Raw genomic sequence first — 20,958 nt, 5'->3', positions numbered from 1 at the left:
ATCATCTATCTATCTCTATCTCTCTCTCTCTCTCTCTCTCTCTCTCTCACACACACACACACACACACACACACACACACACACACACACCAGTCAGTAAATTTGATATTTCAAAGACACTATAAACAAAAACTTCAAATGCAAGATTGTATTTATTATTATTATTATTATTATTATTATTATTATTATTATTACTGTTTTTTCTAGATATTGTTACCCTGTAGCCCTGGCTATCTTGGAATTTGCTCTGTAGACCAGACTGACTTCAAACTCAGAGAATCACCTGCTTTTGCCTCCCATGTGCTGGGATTAAAGGTGTACACCACCACCGCCCCAGTGTAAGACTGTAATTTAAAGGGGTTTATGTGTCATCATGATGTTCAGAAGAGTTTTTATGTAAGCTCCTACACGGGAGAGCAGTGTTCCCAAAGACAACTTGTTTATAGAATTCTCTGTAGGACAGTCTTGGCTATCTCTAGTGACGCTAAATTACACTAAAACAGCTTCATTTCATTTTCACTTAAAATACCCAGCTTCAGAGCTCGTTCATTTAGGCTGCCCCACGTGGCACTCTGTCTCCTTAAATCCCTGCAGCAAAGTTATGCGGCTATTGTCTTTTAGTTCACAGACAGAGTCTATGGTTTATCAACTATATTAAATCCTTTAATAACCCCATTTTCATCAAAGTCTTGGAATATTATTTTGATATTTGGGTGATAACACTAGTGTTACTTCGAACTTCTTATCATATATCCACCCAGGTAGAAAACATGAGCATGGGGCACTGTGTTTGGCAAGTCTACCGTATTCTCATATCCTGCTGTGAAACCCTGTTCTCCAGGAATGATCAGTCTCAACATCAGGGCAGTTGTGATTGCTTGATCTCCAAGATTACACTCACTAACAACATTGCCCTGTGGAAGGGAGGGAGGGCTTCTGAGGCACATGAGGTACTACCTAAGCCACGCAGGAGGAGGCTCACTCACTAGTCAGCGTGAACAGAGAAGTAGGTAAGTGAGACTCACCCACGTCTGAGGCTAGATAATCAGCTAATGGTTGGAGAGGCAGTGGAGACATTGTCTTTGATGGCATAGTTGCCTTTAGGGCAGCCCACACTTTTGTAGGTGACTCCCCATCCCTGCTCCAGTAAGTAACACCACCTGAACTCATTGGCTCACTGAGCTAGACTTAGGAGGATGCCTCCCTTTGGTCTGTTGCAGGTGCTGCAGCTGACGTCAATAAATAGATGTTTGTTTATCTCTCCCAAGGGAAAGTCATGCAATGCCTTCTTTGAACATAGTATTCCTTTAAGATTAGCTTTTGATCAAACTTTAAAATTATGTGACTTTTCAATTATGTGACTTAGTACGCCGTTGTATCCCTATGAGTCTGTGAGAGTTTGCCCTATCACTGCTGCAGGAGGATGCCTCTTGAGGAAGTGTGGTAGTTTGAGTGTAATTGGCCCCCATAATCTCTAGAAAGTGTGCCTTTGGTGAGGTAGGTGTAGCCTTGTTGGAGGAAGTGTGTCACCTTGGGGGTGGGGTTTTGAGTTCTCTTTTGCTCAAGCTGCCCTTGGTGTGACGCTAAAACCACTTCCTATTGCTTGCAAGCTGGAGGACACTCAGCTGTTTCTCCAGCACCATGTCTGCCTGCATGCCACCTTGTCCTGCCTTGATGATAATAGACTTAACCTCTGAAATGTAAGCAAACCCCAATTAATTGGTTTTTTTTTTTCATAAGAGTTGCCGTGGTCATGGTGTCTCTTCACAGCAATAGAAACCCAACTAAGACAATGGAGTGAACAAGACCAAAAAAAGCATAATATTTTTTTTCTTATTTGAACAATTTCTTCAGCATTTATCTGTAACCAGTTGACAATATTTCCAATAACATTTATTGAGAAACTTTTCTTGCTTTAAGAGAAACTACTTAGTGTCACAGCAATCCCTCCTCATCTGGAGCACAGCAGGTCCTCTTTTGAGGAGACTAGGGACAGTTTCTTCTACTCTTGCAGGACTCTTCTTGTCAACTGGATAGTTTTGGAATTTGGACTTCATAGTCTCAAGAAAGAGACTTTTAGACTTCTAAATTATCTGTTTACCTTGGAGATCCTGGAGTGTTGCAACTTTTCCTTCAAGGAGACCCGAGACTGAGAAGGAGCGGATTCAGGGATGTGAGAACATATACTGATCCCAATGACCCTCCCAGAGGATGTAACGTGGTAACAGCCGCTTCTTACATCTTTTTCACAGTGCTCAGTACCTCGCTGTTTCTAACCCCGGCTGTCAGGACTTGCTTGTGCTATTTGCATCCAGACTTACGTCAACCAGTCCAAATTATAGTATTTTTTTTTTTAGAACAAATATAAGCTACTGCTAATTTTCAGTTTCCAGTTTTGGTCCTTTTGGAAAATCAAGATGCATTGTTACATAAGAGGTCGCAATGTTTAACACCAAAGTCAGAGTCAGTCTGAGTTGAAAGATTCCTTTGACTATTAGGACATTGCCCAACTATGCTGTCTTTCTCTTTGTTTTCTGCTCCAGCTCAGACAATAGCATCAAGTTCCTCTAGTCTTCCATGCAGCATTTCAATTGGGCCTAATTTTTATGACGAAGAGCTTTATTCCCAGGGTGATAACAACTTAAAAAAAAAAAAAAAACGGATGGAGCCACTCAGTTTCAGGCTAGCTTAGACCCATTTATATGTTTCTAAACAACAGTGTGCAATGATGTGTATTTCTCGTGGTTATGTTATTTGTTAGGACTGGCCCATCCCCATCTTGGCAGCCGCCATCTGGTATACCTTACAATCCAGTAACATGAAGTCCTCTCCCTTTGGATGGCAGTTTTGAAGCTGTAGCCCAGTCCCGGATGGTTGTTCCCGCCCCCTCTGGAAGCTGTTAACTCAACTGCTTCCTAAGTCACTTTTCTTTGTGTGACTTTCCTCATGTTATAATAAACAATCACTTACAACACATGAAATAATAACCTGTGCTTTATGTGGTAGTTAACACCATACTATAATCAATTTTCCTTTGAATAGTATTATTCAATTTTTCTTATTATAAATTCTTAGAAACGAAACTAGTGAATTGATGAGGATAAAACTTTGCCGTCTTTGTTACTAATTACTCAGTTCTTCTCCATATGTATTTTATATTATCACTAGCAAGGTATAAATGTAGGTAGCTTACTAAAACTGAAAGTAAATAATGCCATCTGGGCCAGAAATGACTCAGTAGGTGCAGGTGCTTGCTATAGAACTGATGACGTAACTTTGATCCCCAGAACCTCAGAGATGGATGGAGAGAATGGACTTCTGCAAGCTCTCCCGTGACTTCCTCAAATGTGCTGTGGCATCCACGTGTTTACACACACACACACACACACTCGCATACATCTTTCTAGTCTGCTAGCTTTTCCATTTTAAAATATTTTTTTACTATTTTAATTATTGTTGCTTTGAAATCCATTTTAATATTAAATGATCTCTGTTTTTATCATGTTCAACAAGAAACGTGATTGGAAACCTTTAAAAATACATTTTGTTTTAAGTTGTAGTGAAACATGTTTCAGAGACTTGAAAAGTGTACTTTAAATAAATGGCTTTTGGTTAAATATTAATAGTAACAACTTAGAAATAATACAACTTAGAAATGTGGTTAAACATATGATGTCGAGAATTACAGTAATTTGGCATGAATGTGGGAGAGATTGGAAGCATGCTGACAGAGCAGTTTACAAATCAATTCCATTTGGGGGCCACTTTTCAGGATGTCTTATGGGCTATGGTAAAAAATTATTTTCAAACTATGGTGCCAGAGTGGCCCTTTTTGGATTTTAATGAGTGGATAACACCAACTCTGCTGGCCGACCCCTGACTTTTGAGTATCGCTGTCTTGATCTTGGTGCCCCTGTGTTTCTTGGTTCCTGACCGTTTGTCTAGCATCTGATCCACAGCTCTGTGACAATCACACCCTTGTCATATCAACAGGCTTCCTGGCCTTTCTAGCTCCAACTCACACCCTGCTTCATTGACATTCTTGAAGTTCCCACTGTAAAGGGAAGAGAGGTGGCATCTCTTTCCTTAGCTGACTCTTTCTGCAGCTCCCCTTCAAGTCCTGGCCTCTCCACTAAAGCTGAAAGAGCACAGGCTGGCATTTAATGCGATAGCACATTCGCCACGGATCTGCATAGATGCTCAGCAAAGCAACTTAAGAATTTATCGTTTTCCTCTTTCCAACCTCACCTGTGCTTTGTGTTCATCTGAACAGTGGTTCCTCTACTTTCACATAGTTTCTGCCCTAAGGATGCATTTATGGCGAGACAGATAAATAATAAATGAGAACAGGACAGGATCAAGAGGAAGTGCCCGCTAAGAGCAGGGCAGAGAACTATCATCAGCGCCAATCAGCTGACTTCAGCAGAACCGAAGGGAGTGACGTCCCTCAACGGCACATGACAACTGTGATTGTTCCAAAGCCTCATATTAAAAGTTTTTATGGAGTCTGCTAACCGCTAATTCAATTTGGAAGGCTTAAATAGAAGAAAGCTCACTTTGTGTTTCTCGGCTGGGGCTGACCTTAACACACACACACACACACACACACACACACACACACACACACACACACACAGAGAGAGATGGCCTCACATTAACAGGGCTTCTGAGTCAGACTGAAGCTTCCAAAACCATGAAGGGCTGTTGATGATATTTTCACATCCAGACCACTACACATTATTTATGAAAGGATTCAATGACAAGACTTTTGCTTACTGAGATGACACTTTGCAAACACACAGCAAGAGCGACAGTGTTAATTTTGTCCTTGCCCAGCCGGAACCTAATTAGGAGGCACAAAGTACCAGCTATCACGTTACCGTGTGTGATGTCTTTGTTTTTATGGGGTATAATCCGAAGCCTTTCACCAATTCACAACAATTAGTTGTTCTTTCTACAGAGAAAGACAGGACATTCCAGATCATTAAAAACTGACCAAAAACTATAGAGTTTTGTCTTTCGAGAGTCTTCTGGACAAGAGTGTCCAGCGATAAGTTACCATGGCAACGAGACTGTCGCTGTTAGGGTCACTATTGCTGTGATGAAACAGCATGACCAGAAGCAACTTGGGGAGGGAAAAGATTTAGGTTTACACTTCCACATCACTGTGCCTTACTGAGGGAAGTCAGGACAGGAACTCAGACAGGGCATGAACGCGGAGACAGGTGAGGCCCCGGAGGAGTGCTGTTTATTGGCTTGCTCAGCCTGCTTTCTTTCATAGCCCAGAACTACCAGCAGAGGGATGGCACCACCCACAATGGGCAGGGCCCTTTCCATCCATCACCAATTAAGAAAATGCCTTACAGTCTGACTCTAGCTCAGTCTTCTGGAGGCATTTTCTTAACTGCGGTTCCCTCCTCTCAGATGACTCTAGCTTTTGCCAGGTTGACATACGACCAGCCAGCACAGAGATGCTTTTGTGCACTGAAACCGAATGACTTCTTACTAATTGATGAACCAATAGAAGCAATTTCCTTTTGGTTTCTGGAGAGTCTGGAGATCAATTGGCTGTAGTTTCAATGTATTATTTATTTTATGCTTTGTGTCTCTGTTAATCTGTGTATTCCACAGTGCCATAGAGTGTTTGACAACAGTGTAGCGGAAAGGTGGGACTAGCACGGTGTTCACACCTGGTGAGGTATTCCCACCTGTTATGAAGGTACACAAGGCACGTCCATGAAGCCTTCAAGGGAGAGTTGACACATATACAACTAGTGAATTTGTCCTGAAAACTCTGAAGTATTATTGATAGTCTGTTTCTGTCAGAGCTAGAGACCATGGGTTTAAGTAACACTCTGTATCAGTGGATTTTAACACTGACAAACAGCCAGAACTCAGATACCTGGAGTTACCCCACCCACCACCAACTGGGATTCAACTGCTCTGGGTGGAGCTGCAGCAATCAGCTTCACGAAGAGACCCAGGTAATTGCAGTGTTCACACTGGTTGCTAGGGCTGTTCTCTCGCTATGCACACATGAAAGTACCCACAGAGTGGACACGCCCTATATACACGCATGTGCTGTAACTAAGGGGCTCAATCATTTAGAATCAAATTCAGTTGAAATCACCACAGAATTAATACAGTGTTTCGTAATTGCCTGCTTCCTCATCTGCTGGTTCTGAAAGTAAAGCTTCCGTTACGTGGATGTCAGACTTGACAGTTTGAGCACCTTAGATTTGAAAGGCCATGTGTAGCACAAGTAGAGTTGAGAGTGTGGTTTAAAAAAATCATCCTTACGGAAGACATGGTGGTTAAGATGCATTCTTGTTTGGATGATGAGCATAGAAAATCTTTCTGTAAAATACTGAGGCTAGAGGAACCAACACTTGCCTACAGTCCAAAATGAGATCGTACACAACTCACTTTTGCCATGAATCTGAAGCCAACCTCCAGCCAAGCCCCGGGGTGCTTTTTCTTCAATACTGGGAGCAAGGCAGGGATCTTTGACTTAAAGACTTTGTATTTTTCTCTCCTTGATGATAAACTACCTGACCAAGCAACTTAAGCAAGGAGAGAGCCATGCTGGATCAGAGCCACAGAGAGTCCATCTGTGTCTTAGGCTCAGGGGATTCTGGGCCGGGGCTGAGGTTGATCATCTCCATGACTTACAGCATGTGCTACAAAGAAGGGCTTTGTCACCCCAAGGCTTTCAGGAAGTGGAGGAAAAGGAGCAAACCATGAATTGAATCTTAACCTTCAAAGCCACATCCCTGATGGTCCACTGCCTCTAAATCACCAGTACTGTTTGAAGCAGTGGTTTTCATCTATGGTTCATGACCTCTTTTGGTGGTCGAATGACCCTTTTACAGGGTCGCTTAAGACCATCAGAAAACACTGATACTTGCATTATGATTTATAACAGTAGCAAAATTAGTTATGAAGTAGTAACAAAAATAATTTTACGGTTGGGGTCAGCATACATGAGGAACTTTATTAAAGGATTGCAGCATTGGGAAGGTTGAGAACCACTGGCCAAAAATTTCTCCAAAAGGCACAACCAGCTGAAGACCAATCATTTAACACATGAGCCTGTGGGGGGAGGGGGAACACGCCAGCTTCAAACTGTGAGGCTTTTTATGTACTCTCAGAAGTATGTTCAGGGGGGCTGGTGGCATGCGCAGACACAAGGACTAATCAGTGGCAGCTCTTTCTCAAGGACTTGAAAGCTCAGAGGGCAGAGGTTGTTTTTCTAGAGCCCAAGTGTCTCTTGAGGATAGGAGCCCAATCTTCAGAATGTGCCTTGGCACCAGGCTGAACTAAGAATCTCCTGGAAGATCTTAAGTCACAAATCTACGGACTTACCCTTTTCTAGGTGGGAAACACAGTTCAATTATTTTGCTGAAAAGGAAAAAAAAAACGGACTTTGTCTTTTTGACGTTGTCTTTTTAAATGTTAAAAATCTTAGCTGGGTATCACATAGACAGAGTCGGTCTGCCCAAAGAGCGCCTTGAACTCTCTGCTTATGAAGAACAGTTATACTCAAAACATTTGATATGAAAAAAATATTATGACATGAAAATTCTTGAGGCAAGGAGAGGCCTCAATTATGAGAAACTCATTCCAGATTTTAACGACCTTGTGAGAGGAGCCTTACCTGAAGTTCTTAGCTGCTCCTGGGGCGGATTAGTTCTTGTTCCCTGGTCCTCGGGGAAACGAATATAAATGGAGTACCATTGCCCTCTGAAGCTGCTCCGGACGCCTGGAGGCATTTGCTAGGCTTCTGTTCAGGTTTCCATTTTTAGGAGCAAATAAGATCAAGGTCATGGGCTCTGTGCTGATCCTGCCTCCTCTATACTTGGCTGTCTGTGGAACTTCACTGACTTCTAGAGAGCTTCGGATGAAAAGTGATTGAGCAACATTCTTGTTCTTACTGAGGCAGGCTTTACTTTCTTTTCTAAGTTTCTTTAACCAAAACAATGCACACACATACAGACATAGACACAGACACACACACACTCATTTTCGGGACATCTCCATAGGTTGAGCACCACTGCTTTAGACAATACGGGCTATGTAGAGGCAGTGGACCATCAGGGATGTGGCTTTGAAGGTAAGACTAATTCATGGTTCACTCCTTTTCCTCCACTTCCTCAAGCCTTGAGGTGACAAAGCCCTTTTCTGTAGCACATGCTGTAGCCAAAGAAATGATCAACCTCAACCCCGGCCCAGAATCCACTGAGCCTAAGACACAGATGGACTCTCTGTGGCTCAGATCCAGCATGGCTCTCTCCTTGCTTAAGTTGCTTGGTCAGGTAGTTTATCATCAAGGAGAGAAAAATACAAAGTCTTCAAGTTGAAGATCATCCCTGCCTTGCTCCCAGTATCTGAGAGAAAGCACTCTGGGGCTTCCTTTGGAGGTGAGTTTGGCCTAGGCCCACTGGTTGGTAGAAAAGAAACTTTTTCTTCGGAGATGCAGGCCTTCATAATGGTGCAAAGGTCAAAGCAGAAGATCCAGACCTGTTCCAGATAGAACTTGTGAGTCCAGCCCACTACAGTCCACTCTGCTGATATACATCACCAGAATACATGTTGTTCTCCTTTTCCCCTTCAATTTTTAGGATTTCCACATCAATGCATTCTTCGGTCTTGTTCCTTATTATTATTTTGATAATTCTTGCATGCAGACTGCATAAGAGATTTTAAGATGAAAAGTTTAGCGTTGACTGGATGAGTTGGAAGGCAGCCTTCGGCCACTTTGAAAATGTCCTGGTGTGCAGTCAGAGCGGAGAACCCCTGGGCCTGGGGCCAGAAGTGCACCCCACTTTGCTTAGGAAATAGCTGTTTTTGTTCACTGCACACATAGACCGCACCTCTGTCTCAGCCTCTCCATCCCAGGAAATGACGTTTCTACTTACCCACTTCTCAGATGAAAACTCGAGGCTCGATTTTTCCCCATTGTGCTTCCTTCCCCAGCCAACCCCTCAAGTACTGTGCTCCACCTTCTCTCGTCCTCACCCCTCTGCTGACTTTCCTGTAACTCCCCTGGCCTTTCCTAAGCCAGAGCATCTCTAGGCTTTATGTCATGACTTCCTACCAGGTAGCTGCTACCTGGTATCTGATTCTGTATCAGATCCAAAAGGTTCCTGATTTCTAAGAACTGTCTTAATTTTTAAAAGTAAATTCAAACATCTAAAGAACAGTTCATCCATCTTTGTGGGATCTTCACATCATACTGTATTTGCTTTGTAGACCTTTTACATAAGTGAGTTAAATACATTTTTATTACACAGCACTTAGTTAAATATGTCTTCATACAATACAATTTCATTTTCAATGTTCTAAAGTATGTTATGTAGTGGAAACATAATAATGTTTAAAATTTCCATGCCTTCAATTTAGGGAAGTAAAACAACTGAAGATTAAACCTGCTTAGAATTTATAATACTTGGGGAGCTGGGTAGATGAGTAGTGGTTAAGAGCTCTGGCTGCTCTTCCAGAGGACATGGGTTCAACTCCCTGCACCCACATGGCAGCTAACAGCTGTCTGTAACTCCTTTTCCAGGGGATCCAATGCCCTCATATACCTGCAGGCACAATGTACAGAAAAAGAATTTATAATACTAAAAAATTAGATTTGTTATTTATTTTACATGTGTTAGTGTTTGTTTTTTTTTATTTTCGAGACAGGGTTTCTCTGTAGCTTTTGGTTCCTGTCCTGGAACTAGCTCTTCTAGACCAGGCTGGCCTCGAACTCACAGAGAGCCGCCTGCCTCTGCCTCCCAATTGCTGGGATTAAAGGCGTGCGCCACCACCGCCCGGCATGTGTTAGTGTTTTGTCTGAGCATGTGTGTGTGCGTGGGGAGGGGTTTGCTGGGAACTAAACCCAGGTTCTCTGCAAAAGCAACAAGTACTCTAAATGACTGAGCCCTCTCTCCAGCCCCAAGCATTTATAATAATGTGATAGACCTTCATGCAGGACTCTCCCCCTAAAGAGAACTTCTCTATATTCACCTTTATAGGGATCCTCCTGGGATCTAGAAGTCAGTGCCGTGAGCAGGAGCCGCTCCCATTCAAAGCCTTTTTAGCATACGCAGTCAGCCAACATGGCGATAGCCGGACGTAGGGACGCACGCTCCAAACATTAAACACTGTCTAAGCCTCTGCAAAGTTTTACTTATGAATTAACAGTCTTTCCCTTTACCCTTCATTACCAGGACAAACAGAGGAGCCATTTGGTCATATATTGTAGTAATAAAATCAAATCCCCTTAAGAGAAAGGTAAACAAAAGGGAAACCCGTGTCCATTATGTCTAGCTGCACTGCGGCTCTCAGGAGAAGCTGGGAGACGATCCCATTAACTCAAAGTTCTCAGACACAGCTGCTGCCGGGTTTCGCCTCAAAGGTTAAATTTCTATATTAGGCGAAAAGGTCCGTCTCTCTTGTGGATCTGACCTGGGGTTTCCTCCTTCTCTCTGTTGAATCGCACACAGGACAGTAGCAAAGGGGGCTCAATCAGAGCCTCCACTGCAGGCCAGCGGCGCCGCAATGCCCGTGTCCTAATGGTTGATACAATTCCTGCTATCCATTTGACTCGAGCACCTATGCCCTTGGTGCTACACATCCTTCCCAAGGCATCACGTCAGAAAACGATGATGATATCTCGATTCAGTCATGCTAAATTTAATTACTCGTCTAAGATGGAATCTGCCAGATCTCTTCATTACAGAGCCTATATTAGCATTATCATTAGTAAGTACATTAGGGTGGCCTTTGAAGACCATGTGAATGCCTGTTTAATATCCTTCACCTAAGAGTCTTAGCAGTCGTTGATGACCCTTGCTCACGACAGTAGTTTTACCGGTAGTTGGCAAAGGATATTACAAAACTTATTTATCCTACATCTTTTAGCTGCCATTCTGTTTCTCTCCTCCCTCATTCCTTTTTGGAACTGTTTTTGAAATATTAGAATGGGTGCATAGATTTTTTCCATAATAATTCTAATTAAAAATAAAGTAATTCTTTCTTAAATATTTCAATATTTTTTATGTATTTGCTACATCACTTTCTTGCATCATATTTTATATCCAGGTATCATTATGAAATAACATATTTTGTTGAGTAGAACACAATGGAGTTCCCTAGAACACTGGCCCCTTTTCCTTTTGTTAGTCTGGCTGCTCACAATGATGGTGATGATCTATCATCTATTTTCCTTTGGTGCTCTAAATACAAAATCAAATCCATTTATTGAGAATAAAAGCTGGGGGCAGGAGGGCCTTTCCCAGTGACATATGGACTCACATTTCCCCTTCGTCCCTCACCTCCTGGCCCTTGCAATGAACACCTTCTCTGGCTTCTTTTTAGGACCGAAGATTCAATGACGAGATCGACAAGCTCACTGGGTACAAGACAAAATCGCTCCTGTGCATGCCAATCCGGAGCAGCGATGGAGAGATCATTGGTGTGGCCCAAGCAATAAATAAGATTCCTGAGGGTGCTCCATTTACGGATGATGACGAAAAAGTAAGACTTCACGCCTTGCATGACTTGGACTTTCCATTCTGCTCACAGATTGCCGCTCTCCCTGAAAGGACGGGAATTACATGAATAGTCTTCGATTAGCCTATTCACAGATCTGAGAGCTTTTCCTGAGCTGTACGAGATGTAATGGGAGGCTTTTTTAGCATTTCAGAGAATGTGGCATAATTGAAAATAATCGCTCCACTTTTTTAAAAAAAGCGTGTTTCTCATTACAAGTTCCAATAGTATTCTCGCTATTGCTTGGTCTTTATTTGCCCTGTAAGTCAGCCTTTAAATTATCAACAGCACCATGACCATATGTGACCCAACGGAGGGCAGAGAGTATGGGCAGATCACTGCGCTTCAAAAACTCAGCGTATTCTCTTACCGTTTTTATAACTGTGACGGAGAAGCTCTTTTCTTACTTCTTACATAAAAACCTCAATAAAACGAGGGTCATTTAATTGTTATTGTAAATCACTAGTAAAGGGAGCATCAGTTTTGGTTCTGAAGAACAAGTGGCTTTGGCAGAAGTCCATACTTTTCGCTCTAGAACTTTAAGTTCCTCTGCTAATGATTTACTGCAAGCCTTGCCGAGAAGGGCTCTTCAGGGAGCAGAGGCTCTGGCTTTGGGACGTTTACCTTCCTACTGAATAGAAACTGGTGGGAGTGAAAGCAAACTTCCTATCAGTTTGTCATGTTGGATGACTGCTATACTGCTATTTAATTGAAAACTTTATGATTTTACCTTCGGGATGAGGTTATCTTATTTGCCAGTGCCAGCTGTTAATAGTCCCAGAAGGCAACTGCAGTGGTGCAGAAGGTCAGTGTGAAATGTGATCCTGGGAAAAGGGGAAGGGTTTAGATGAACTGAGTCCTTCGCTGAGGTCCTTTCTAAGTGGGATTGAAAGAACTCAGATCATTGTAAGAATACAGAAGCTCACAGAACCTCGGGTGACTTCCTGTCAATTCTGCATGGGAAACACACGGGTTGGGATCACAGGAGGTAGGTGGGTAAATCCCACATGTTTTGTGCCACCCGAGGTGGGAGGCAGCAAGATGTTCTAGAGCGTGCTGGCTGTAGATGAGAGAGGCTCACCAAAGGGCTTTCTCGGAAGAGATGGCATCTTGTCTCTGAGTCAAGAATGGGTTTCAATGGACAGAACTAAGAGAAACAGATAAAGTGTTTAGAAGCCAGTTTTCAACAAATGGTGGTGGCTTCAAAGACCCGTGGCTGTCCAATGCCAAGAAAACGTGATGGTGAGGGCTCAGCCCTAAACAAGTTGTACATCACCCCTTCTAAGGTTCAAGGAAGCTTGTGGAAGAGGGGCAGGAAGAAGGTAACAGAAGACAGGGGGAAGAGCTGTGCTTTAGGCAGGACCCGGCCACTGTAATAATGAACCCACAGCAGCTGTAGTTACTGACACTTGGCCTGCACAAGACTGGCCCTGTAAACACGGAGAGAGAAGTGCTCATAACGCCTACCCCTTACTGCTGAACTATTGGCGAGATGGATTCTTAGAGAGGAAAAGCCGTTGCTTTCCGTTGTGTTATCCACTGGTAAGCCCAGCAGGCTCCAACAAAGAGCTCTAAATCCACAGGGATATAAACTCTCAATCCATGGCGACACAAATAACCCCGCCTAAACTCCGTGAGTCAGAAAGCAAAACAAATAGATAGAAACACAAGAAAGAGATTTGTAGGGGGAAAATTGATGGGTAGGATGGACATTAAAGAGAGTAAGGACCGAGAGTAATCAGTATGCATTTATAAAACAGTGTGAAATTGCAAAGGAAAGTAATAATAATTTCTGGGTTGCCCACAGGGGAGGAAAAAAACAGGGAACAAGGAAAGGCTTGTGAGTAGGATTAGGAGGCTCTGGAGTCAGAATGCCTCCAAGACAGACTCAAGCATTTGCTCCTTAGCTGAAGGAGCTTAGACACCTTGCCAGGTCCTTCTGAGCCTCACGACCTTCCTCACAGGGTTGCTGTGAGGAGTGGAACAGATCGTAGACAGTAAGTGTTCGGGGTGACCCTCATCAGTAGACACGCCACAGCTGCCTTGCCATCATTCAGGCACATAGTAGTAAATTTATTGCGCAATTAGCATAATGATATTTTTTGTCCCCTTACCTTAAAATTCCATTTTTTAAGATTTCAAGTTATATATGGCACAATTTTAAAACACTTCAATGTATGAAAAACAGCAAAAACTTCAAGGTACACAAAAAATTAAATATATCCATTTAGAGATATTCATGTCACAGCAAATAAGAACGTATTTTGTTTCTTGAGAGTTCCATGCCTGTGACTCAGTGGCTGTATGTGGTTCATGCGATAATTGTTGGGAGAACTTGGAAAGGTCACTGGTTCCTCCTCTGGCGTGGGATCGTAGCCTGACAGATGGTCATCCAGCCCCGTACTAAAGCTCTCTCTTCAGTGGCTTTAATGATCTCATGCTCTTTAAAACTCTTGGATAATTAGCAAGAATTTAATTTGCAGAGAGTTTTGTGTGAGTTCCAATCTCCCATAAGCATGTATTCATCATTTCAGCTACACACTGGCAAATTACTAGTTTGGCAATTCACGCTGAAGGTTCACATAAAGGCAGGCCATGTAGAAGGGCTGACTGGAATTTTCTGGTTCAGTTCATGGGTCCTAAGCAAATGTTCTTGCTTTCCAGGGCTATGCATGAGCTATCTGATTTAGGTGGTAAGATTAGAGTTTTCGTGTCCGATTCACTTATCACTTTGTTCTTCAGAGGGAGTAAAGGGAGACATTATTTTTGCAGACTAACATTATGAGTCGGATAGAAGCAAACCTTGGTGATCTATTAAGACATTTGTCACCAGCGTGGCAGCTAGGAAATGGCCCTGCGTGTAGGCTCTCATCTATCCTTTCAGGCTGTGCACACTTCGGCAGCAAAGGTGTCACCTCTTGTCACGTCAAATAAAACAGAACGTGTCTGGTACAGTCGCTTTCCAATGGCAGATGTGTAACCGTCATAGCCTGAAGTTCTACCTTGGTTGTTGATATGGGGTTTCTTAGCTTGTGGTTACCTCCTCTCAGCTCATAAATCAGAGCCTGATACGTTCATCCTTTGGACCTGGGATGCTGCCAACACAGCTCAGCTGCTGGAGACTGGCCACGTTCCAGAACTTGTTACTGGTAGTGCTACCCTGCCAGCTGGCATTGAGGGGGGTGCCTGGAGGGCTCCAACGAGTCTCTGTAGAAGCTTGAGTTTGCTATGAGATATAAGCATGAGATTCACAGACAGATAATGGGGAGGAGTTTATAAAACCTTGACCTTACACTTCAAATCTCCATGAGGATGATATTTAGCAACTATGCATTGTCTAAGGTACAAGAAATGTCAGGTTCATTGTGTTGAGGAGGGGAATGTTGAGTTCGTTATACCAAAAGAAGGACAGGTTGGCGGTCTCAGAAAGACAAAAACAATTCATGCAGGCTACTAACACAAACGTTGGCTAGCATATGGTTGGTTTCTTTTCATTTTGATATCTTTAGACATGGTTGCAAGTTGCAATTCTACCATTACAGCCAACTCCCAAACAACTAGCCACTTTCATAAGGCAACTTACTGAGAACAAAGATAGATGGATTTCTTCTTCATCTTCTGAGTAGTTTCTGCAAAAGATGCGATGTAAAAGGCCTTTTCTAATAGTTTTATAAACCATTGATCTACAGCAGTGGTGCTCAGCTTTCCTAATGCTGTGACCTCATATTGTGGTGACCCCCAACTAAAAAATGATTTTTGTTGCTTCTTCATAACTGTAACTTTGCTACTGCTATGAATTGTAACATATATCTGTATTTTCCAATGGTCTTAGATGACCCCCATGGAAGGGTCATTAGACCCCCACAAAGGGGTTGTGACCCACAGGTTGAGAACTGTTGATCTACAGGGACACACTGTAACACTTCCACCAGGAGAGTTTACTGTTTTCTGCTAATATTTCATTGCTTTTAAGATGCTGAAATATTAAAGGAGCGGTGCATCAACTGATTGCAAGAAATGCCCTCTGCATACTCATCCTTTATTTTCACGTGTTTGCTGCATGCCAGCTAAGCTTTCTGAACATGTTGCTATAAAATTATGATTAAATATTAGTGTTCAGCAAAAGAGCCCAAACGTCCTGGCAGATGGCTTGTGGTTTCAAGTTGTATTTGATCAATAAGATCTTAGTCCAGGGAAAAATTTGGATCAAATCCCATAACTTGTTAGTATTTTATCTCCATTTAAACCATGATTTAGTCAAGCATTTTAATGGTGATTGCCCAGGGTCCAGATAGTCAAGGTCAGAGCATCAGTGGCCGATTCATCGCGGCCTATGCCTTCATTGGACGGCATCTGACCAAGAGTTTCAAGATAACCAAGGTTTGCAAGAAAGTTGTTTACAAACACATTCCTGTCAGAACTCAGGATGAACTTTGGTTCTCTTTGCCTGCTGGAGAAATACTGTGTGGCCTCCTGCCTCTGCCTTAGGCAGAGTCCACCTCTGGGTAAGAAAGCAAGCGTGTGCCTGCCAGACTGACACCCAACGAAGACCGCAATACTCTGCCATTTTGTTATGGTGCCTTGGGTCCCCAAGGCCACACCTTGGCATATCCTCCCTGTGGACTACAGGGGACCCTGTTTCTCCACTTGTCTTCACAGCTCAAGTGAAATCCATCATTGGACCTCAGTAGGGTCTAGACAGAAACATTCTGGTTTGTCGTTTGTCATGGTCCTTAATACCTTACATTTTAGCCCCCCCCCCAAGTGTCCCCAAATGATTGCGGTTGAATTTTGACTGACAATTTGTTAAGAAATAGAAATGATCAAATAGTCAAAAAATTTTAAAAATCAATATTACGATTCGACAAAATGGATGTGTCTGCATGGTGTGGGCTTAGGATCTAGGTTGACTGACAGCCTCGGGGAGAATATATTGCCTTCCTCCGATGGCTAATGTGGCCATGTCCGTAGCCCCTGGAATCTACGTAAAGATGGAAGGGGAGAACCAGATATGTCAAGTTCTGACCTCTGTAAACACACACCTGCTGCAGGAGCCCATCTGTTCCTTCAGCCAATAGCCTTTAATATACCAGCCCACTGGGGCGTGGTCTCTTATACTTTAAAAGCAGCAGGAACTGTGCATTAGCTCTTTTGCTTCTGGCTTCTGTTCTGGCTGCTAGATTCTCTGTTTCCTGTTTGCGACGAGAGGACTGTTGATTGGGACAGTGATCTGTAAGTTTTCCCCCTTAAATAAATAAATCTTTTAATTATCCATAATTCTTAACTAGTAGTGTGGTATTGTTTTGCGGCTTCACACCCACAATCATATACACATAATGACAGTAAGTAAAACCTAGACAGCTGTCATAAATTGTTACTGGCTTCAACTCAACCTGCTTCCTTTTCTCTTTATTACAGGAGCTCACTTAAAGTGTGTCTCTCTAGGCAACCTTATATACCAAACTTGCTTTATTTTTTATGCTTTATTTTATTTTTATTTTTGTGTATGGGTTGTGTCTGTGTGTGTGTGTGTGTGTGTGTGTCCTTAGAGGCTAGAAAATGGCTTTGGAGCTCCTGGACCTGGAGTTTGGGTAGTTGTGAGCTTCCCAATGTGGGTGCTAGGAACCAAAGTCCAATCCCAATGTTAAGAGTACTAAGTGTTCCTAACCACTGAGCAGTCTCTCCAGCCTCCCAGGCTTGCTTGATGGCTGAGCAAGCAGTCTCTCCAGCATCTAAGCTTGCTTGATGGCTGTGTCCATCCCAAGCATTCTCATAATGTTTTCTTATGAGTAGCAAGTTCTAGCCACAATAATTGTTATGATCACTCAGGTGGAGGGAATGGACAGTCTGGTTGATTGTAACCTGACGTGGCTGGGCTGTCCATACTATAGAGCTAAATAGGCAAGGTTATGACAGATCTGGCAGAGTTGGGCCAGCTAATACTACAGGACTATTAAACCCACAGCTCTTAATGGCTATCAGGATGTGAAATAGTTAAACCATGTCTAAGAGCACAAAACATCAGATAACTATCTTACAAACATGGTTCCAGACTTGAGCATGATTTAGACAAGAAAGAATGTTCTACAATGGCAGGTTAGAAATAAATAAGAGCTTTGTTGGCAGGAAGAATTGTTGTTCAGGAACCAGAGCAGGTGCTGCGGATTCTTATTTCCTGGAGATCTCAAATGGAGGCAGGCAACTGTCATTGAATGACTAGCTGAGTGCTAATGTCTGGATAAACACGAGGTGGCTTCTTTTGGTCCTTAGAATGCTGAAATTCTTGAACTTCTGCTGGTGCTCCTCTTCGTCCATTTCCTCCTCTTTCCCCCCTGGAGACAAAAACTATCTATGTAATAACAGCCTGGCCTGTAATAAATTTTGAAAAACTCAAATTATTTTTTACTATAAGTAGAATGTAGCGGACATCAAATACATTTAACTGTCTTCAAATTGCATGTTTTTTCAATGTGTTCCTTTTATGATAAGGTCATTTTCTAAGTATGAAAATCATATAACTCTATTGTAGAAAGTTTGAAAAGTATAAAAAAGCAAAATTTATATCACCCATAAACCTCTTTCAGAAAATTTATTGTTTTTGTTCTTGATGAATTTCCCTGTCTTTATTTATTACTACCTGTAAAAATGTTCTGAATTTGTAGTATGTAATATATAGAATACTTTTTAAAAATCATATATTAAGTAATTCCTTAAATGTTTGATTCAAATGGTTCCATCATTTTTCTACTGTGTAATTATATAAGTTGGTTTAATCATTTTGTTTCTTAGCATTGAGGTTGTTTTCAAAAATCATATTATTATAAAATTACTATTAACCTCTTAATAAATAATCAATCTTGGGCCTTGCCTTAGAATAGCTATTGTGCTATTGAAGTGCTGTGTCATAGATCAGCAATGAACCAACTCCTGCAGTTCAATGTGGTTCAAAGTAACTGTGAGGATTACTGGGTCAAGAGGTTTGAAATTAATTTTAAAATAGCTTTATTGAGATATAATGCACATACCACATAACTCATCCACCTACAATTTAGTAGCCGTTAGTATAGTCACACAGGTTTGTAACTATTAACACACATTTTCAAGGCATTCCACTGCCCCATACCCTCTGCCCATTAGCATCACTTCCCACTTTCTCTCAGGTTTCCTAGTATTATATCCAATCATTGTCCTTCTCTCTCTATGGATTTGCATATTTTTGGGCAGATCCTACAAACAGCACCATAGAATATAGAATCCTTGGCAGCTCATTTCTTTTACTTACACGACGTTTCAAGAGCCATCCGAAATGTAGTGTATGTTAGTGCTTTATTTCTTTCTATGGCTGATCATATTTCATCATATGGATACAGTAAGTACATTTATTTACTCTTTCATCAGTTAGTGAACATTTAGATTACTTTCTTTTTTATTATTATGAATTACGCTATAATAAACATACAATTTTTTTCTGAAGGTGATTTTATTTCTCTTCCATATATTTCTAGAATTGGAATTGCTGGGTTTTGTGCTAAAATCCTGTTTAGTGGTTTGAGAAACTACTGAGTTGTTCCCGCAAAGGAGCCACACTGTGTGCTGATTCTGGTCTTCCCTCGCGCTCACTAACACTCCTGGTCATCTCCATTGCAGACGCCCTGGTGGGTAGGCAGGAGCATTTCAGAGTGGCTTTATCTTACCTAGATGGCTGACGGTGCGGAACAACTCTCATGTGCTTCATGTGGAAACACTTACTTTTTGTCTTTAAGTTTCATCTATACCATCTTCAGAAAATTGCATTAATTTGTAAAGCTTAAAGCTGCATATAACGAGAGCCTGAACTAGGATTCCCGTACCGCACCTAAAGGCAGTGCTGGAGACAGAAGGGTGTGGAGACAGGTCAGTCTGCCAGGTCAAACTGATGCACTCTGGGTTCAGTCAGAGACCTGACCCCCACACACATATCTGCACCTGCACACATCCATGCTAATACTTCCTTACACACACACACACACACACACACACACACACACACACACACTATCAGACTGGAGTTGGGACTCATTAACACATAATGACTTCATGCATATATAACCTTGACGTAGGTAACTCATTTTATTCTAACTTCTTGTTTCCAATGGCAAAACATTTTCTAGTGTATGTTTTTTCCCCTTCCAACCTCTCTCTAGCTTTCCTTTGTTTAAAAAAAAAAAACCCAAAAACCAAAAACCAAAAAACTCTACTTAAAAATCAGAATTTGCATAGTGCTCGATTGTAGCCAGCAGTGGAGTGAGGTGTTTTGTGTTTATCATCCTGCAGCCAAGTAGGGATTCCCCCACCCCATGTTTAGTTAAATTATGGAGTGCACTATTTAAATGAGACCACATTATATTTCCTTTTGGAGAATTTAAGATGAAATATGAGCTAAATGTATGACTGACATAGTTGTAATTTCTATTTCTAATAATCTATCCATTTAAAATACATACTTGGATTGTTTTCTCCTTTCCTTCTTTTTGGTATTTGAGGTAGAAATGAAGCCATTGCTTTTTTTTTTTTAACATTTCCAATTATTTCTTTTTATGTCTCCCTGATCTGCCTTGGGTAATATCCTGGCTAGATATGATTGTAGGCTACTTTATGGGCAGAGTCTGATCTGCTTGTCAATCAACAAAGGAGCATTTTTTTTCTCTCCTCAAATTGGGCACCCTCCATTAAGAAAGGAGGAGAAGTGTCACATGCAAGGACCCCATGCTACCAAAGCAGGCAGCGAGGTCCCCCAGGGGAGGCCCACGTTGGAGTGGGGAAATGTTAAGAGAGGGAAGAAGTAATGAACAGCTTTGAAACATGAGGTTATGTAAGTTAGAGCTGCCCAGAGACGCTTTGAAGGTCTATCACACGCAGTTCTTGAAAGGGGGCGCACATAAAACTGGAAGGTGGTAATGAAGCTCTCCCGCTGGAGAGAGTCTGAAATGAGGCCCCATGAGAATGAGCAGTACCGTCAGTTGGCTGGACCTTGACTTCCTTCATCTGTAGGGCATATGTGGTGTTTTGGAAGGGCTTTGTCTAGACGATACATAACTGCAGGAACTCGGTACCTTTTTGTTCTGGATATCGACCAGCCGTTGATAGTGCAGCATCCTGCAAGACCTAACTCCACTGTCAGGGCTTTATTACTTGAGTTGTTTGGTCTTCAAAGACTCTCTTCCTCTCTTTCCTCTACCTCTTGCTCTCTTTATCCACCTCCTATTACATCAACATCAGGTTTGCGAACAGTTTTATACTGACTTGGATTTGCCATTATTCTTCAGGGGTCCTGGTAGAGTATAGCAGACATTTGCTTTAGGTCTTCTGTTCCACTTCCTAATTCTAAAACAGAATGAGGGGTCCAGATAAAACCTGCAGTTATTTTCCATAACCTCG

General features: G+C 42.1%; 1 protein-coding gene across 1 annotated transcript in view; it reads left to right on the top strand.

Moving 5' to 3' along the window:
* Pde11a (phosphodiesterase 11A) overlaps window positions 1-20,958 on the top strand; it is a 273,329-nt gene that overhangs the window by 31,438 nt on the left and 220,933 nt on the right. Inside the window, exon 2 of the mRNA XM_005346609.2 lies at window positions 11,368-11,526. Coding sequence (XP_005346666.1) covers window positions 11,368-11,526 — 159 coding nt within the window. The remainder of the gene's footprint in view (window positions 1-11,367; window positions 11,527-20,958) is intronic.

This window comes from Microtus ochrogaster, chromosome 4 (assembly GCF_000317375.1).
Source record: "Microtus ochrogaster isolate Prairie Vole_2 chromosome 4, MicOch1.0, whole genome shotgun sequence".
NCBI lineage: Eukaryota > Metazoa > Chordata > Mammalia > Rodentia > Cricetidae > Microtus > Microtus ochrogaster.
The sequence above is the reverse complement of the archived record's forward strand: the minus strand, read 5'-3'. Positions and strand labels throughout refer to the sequence as shown.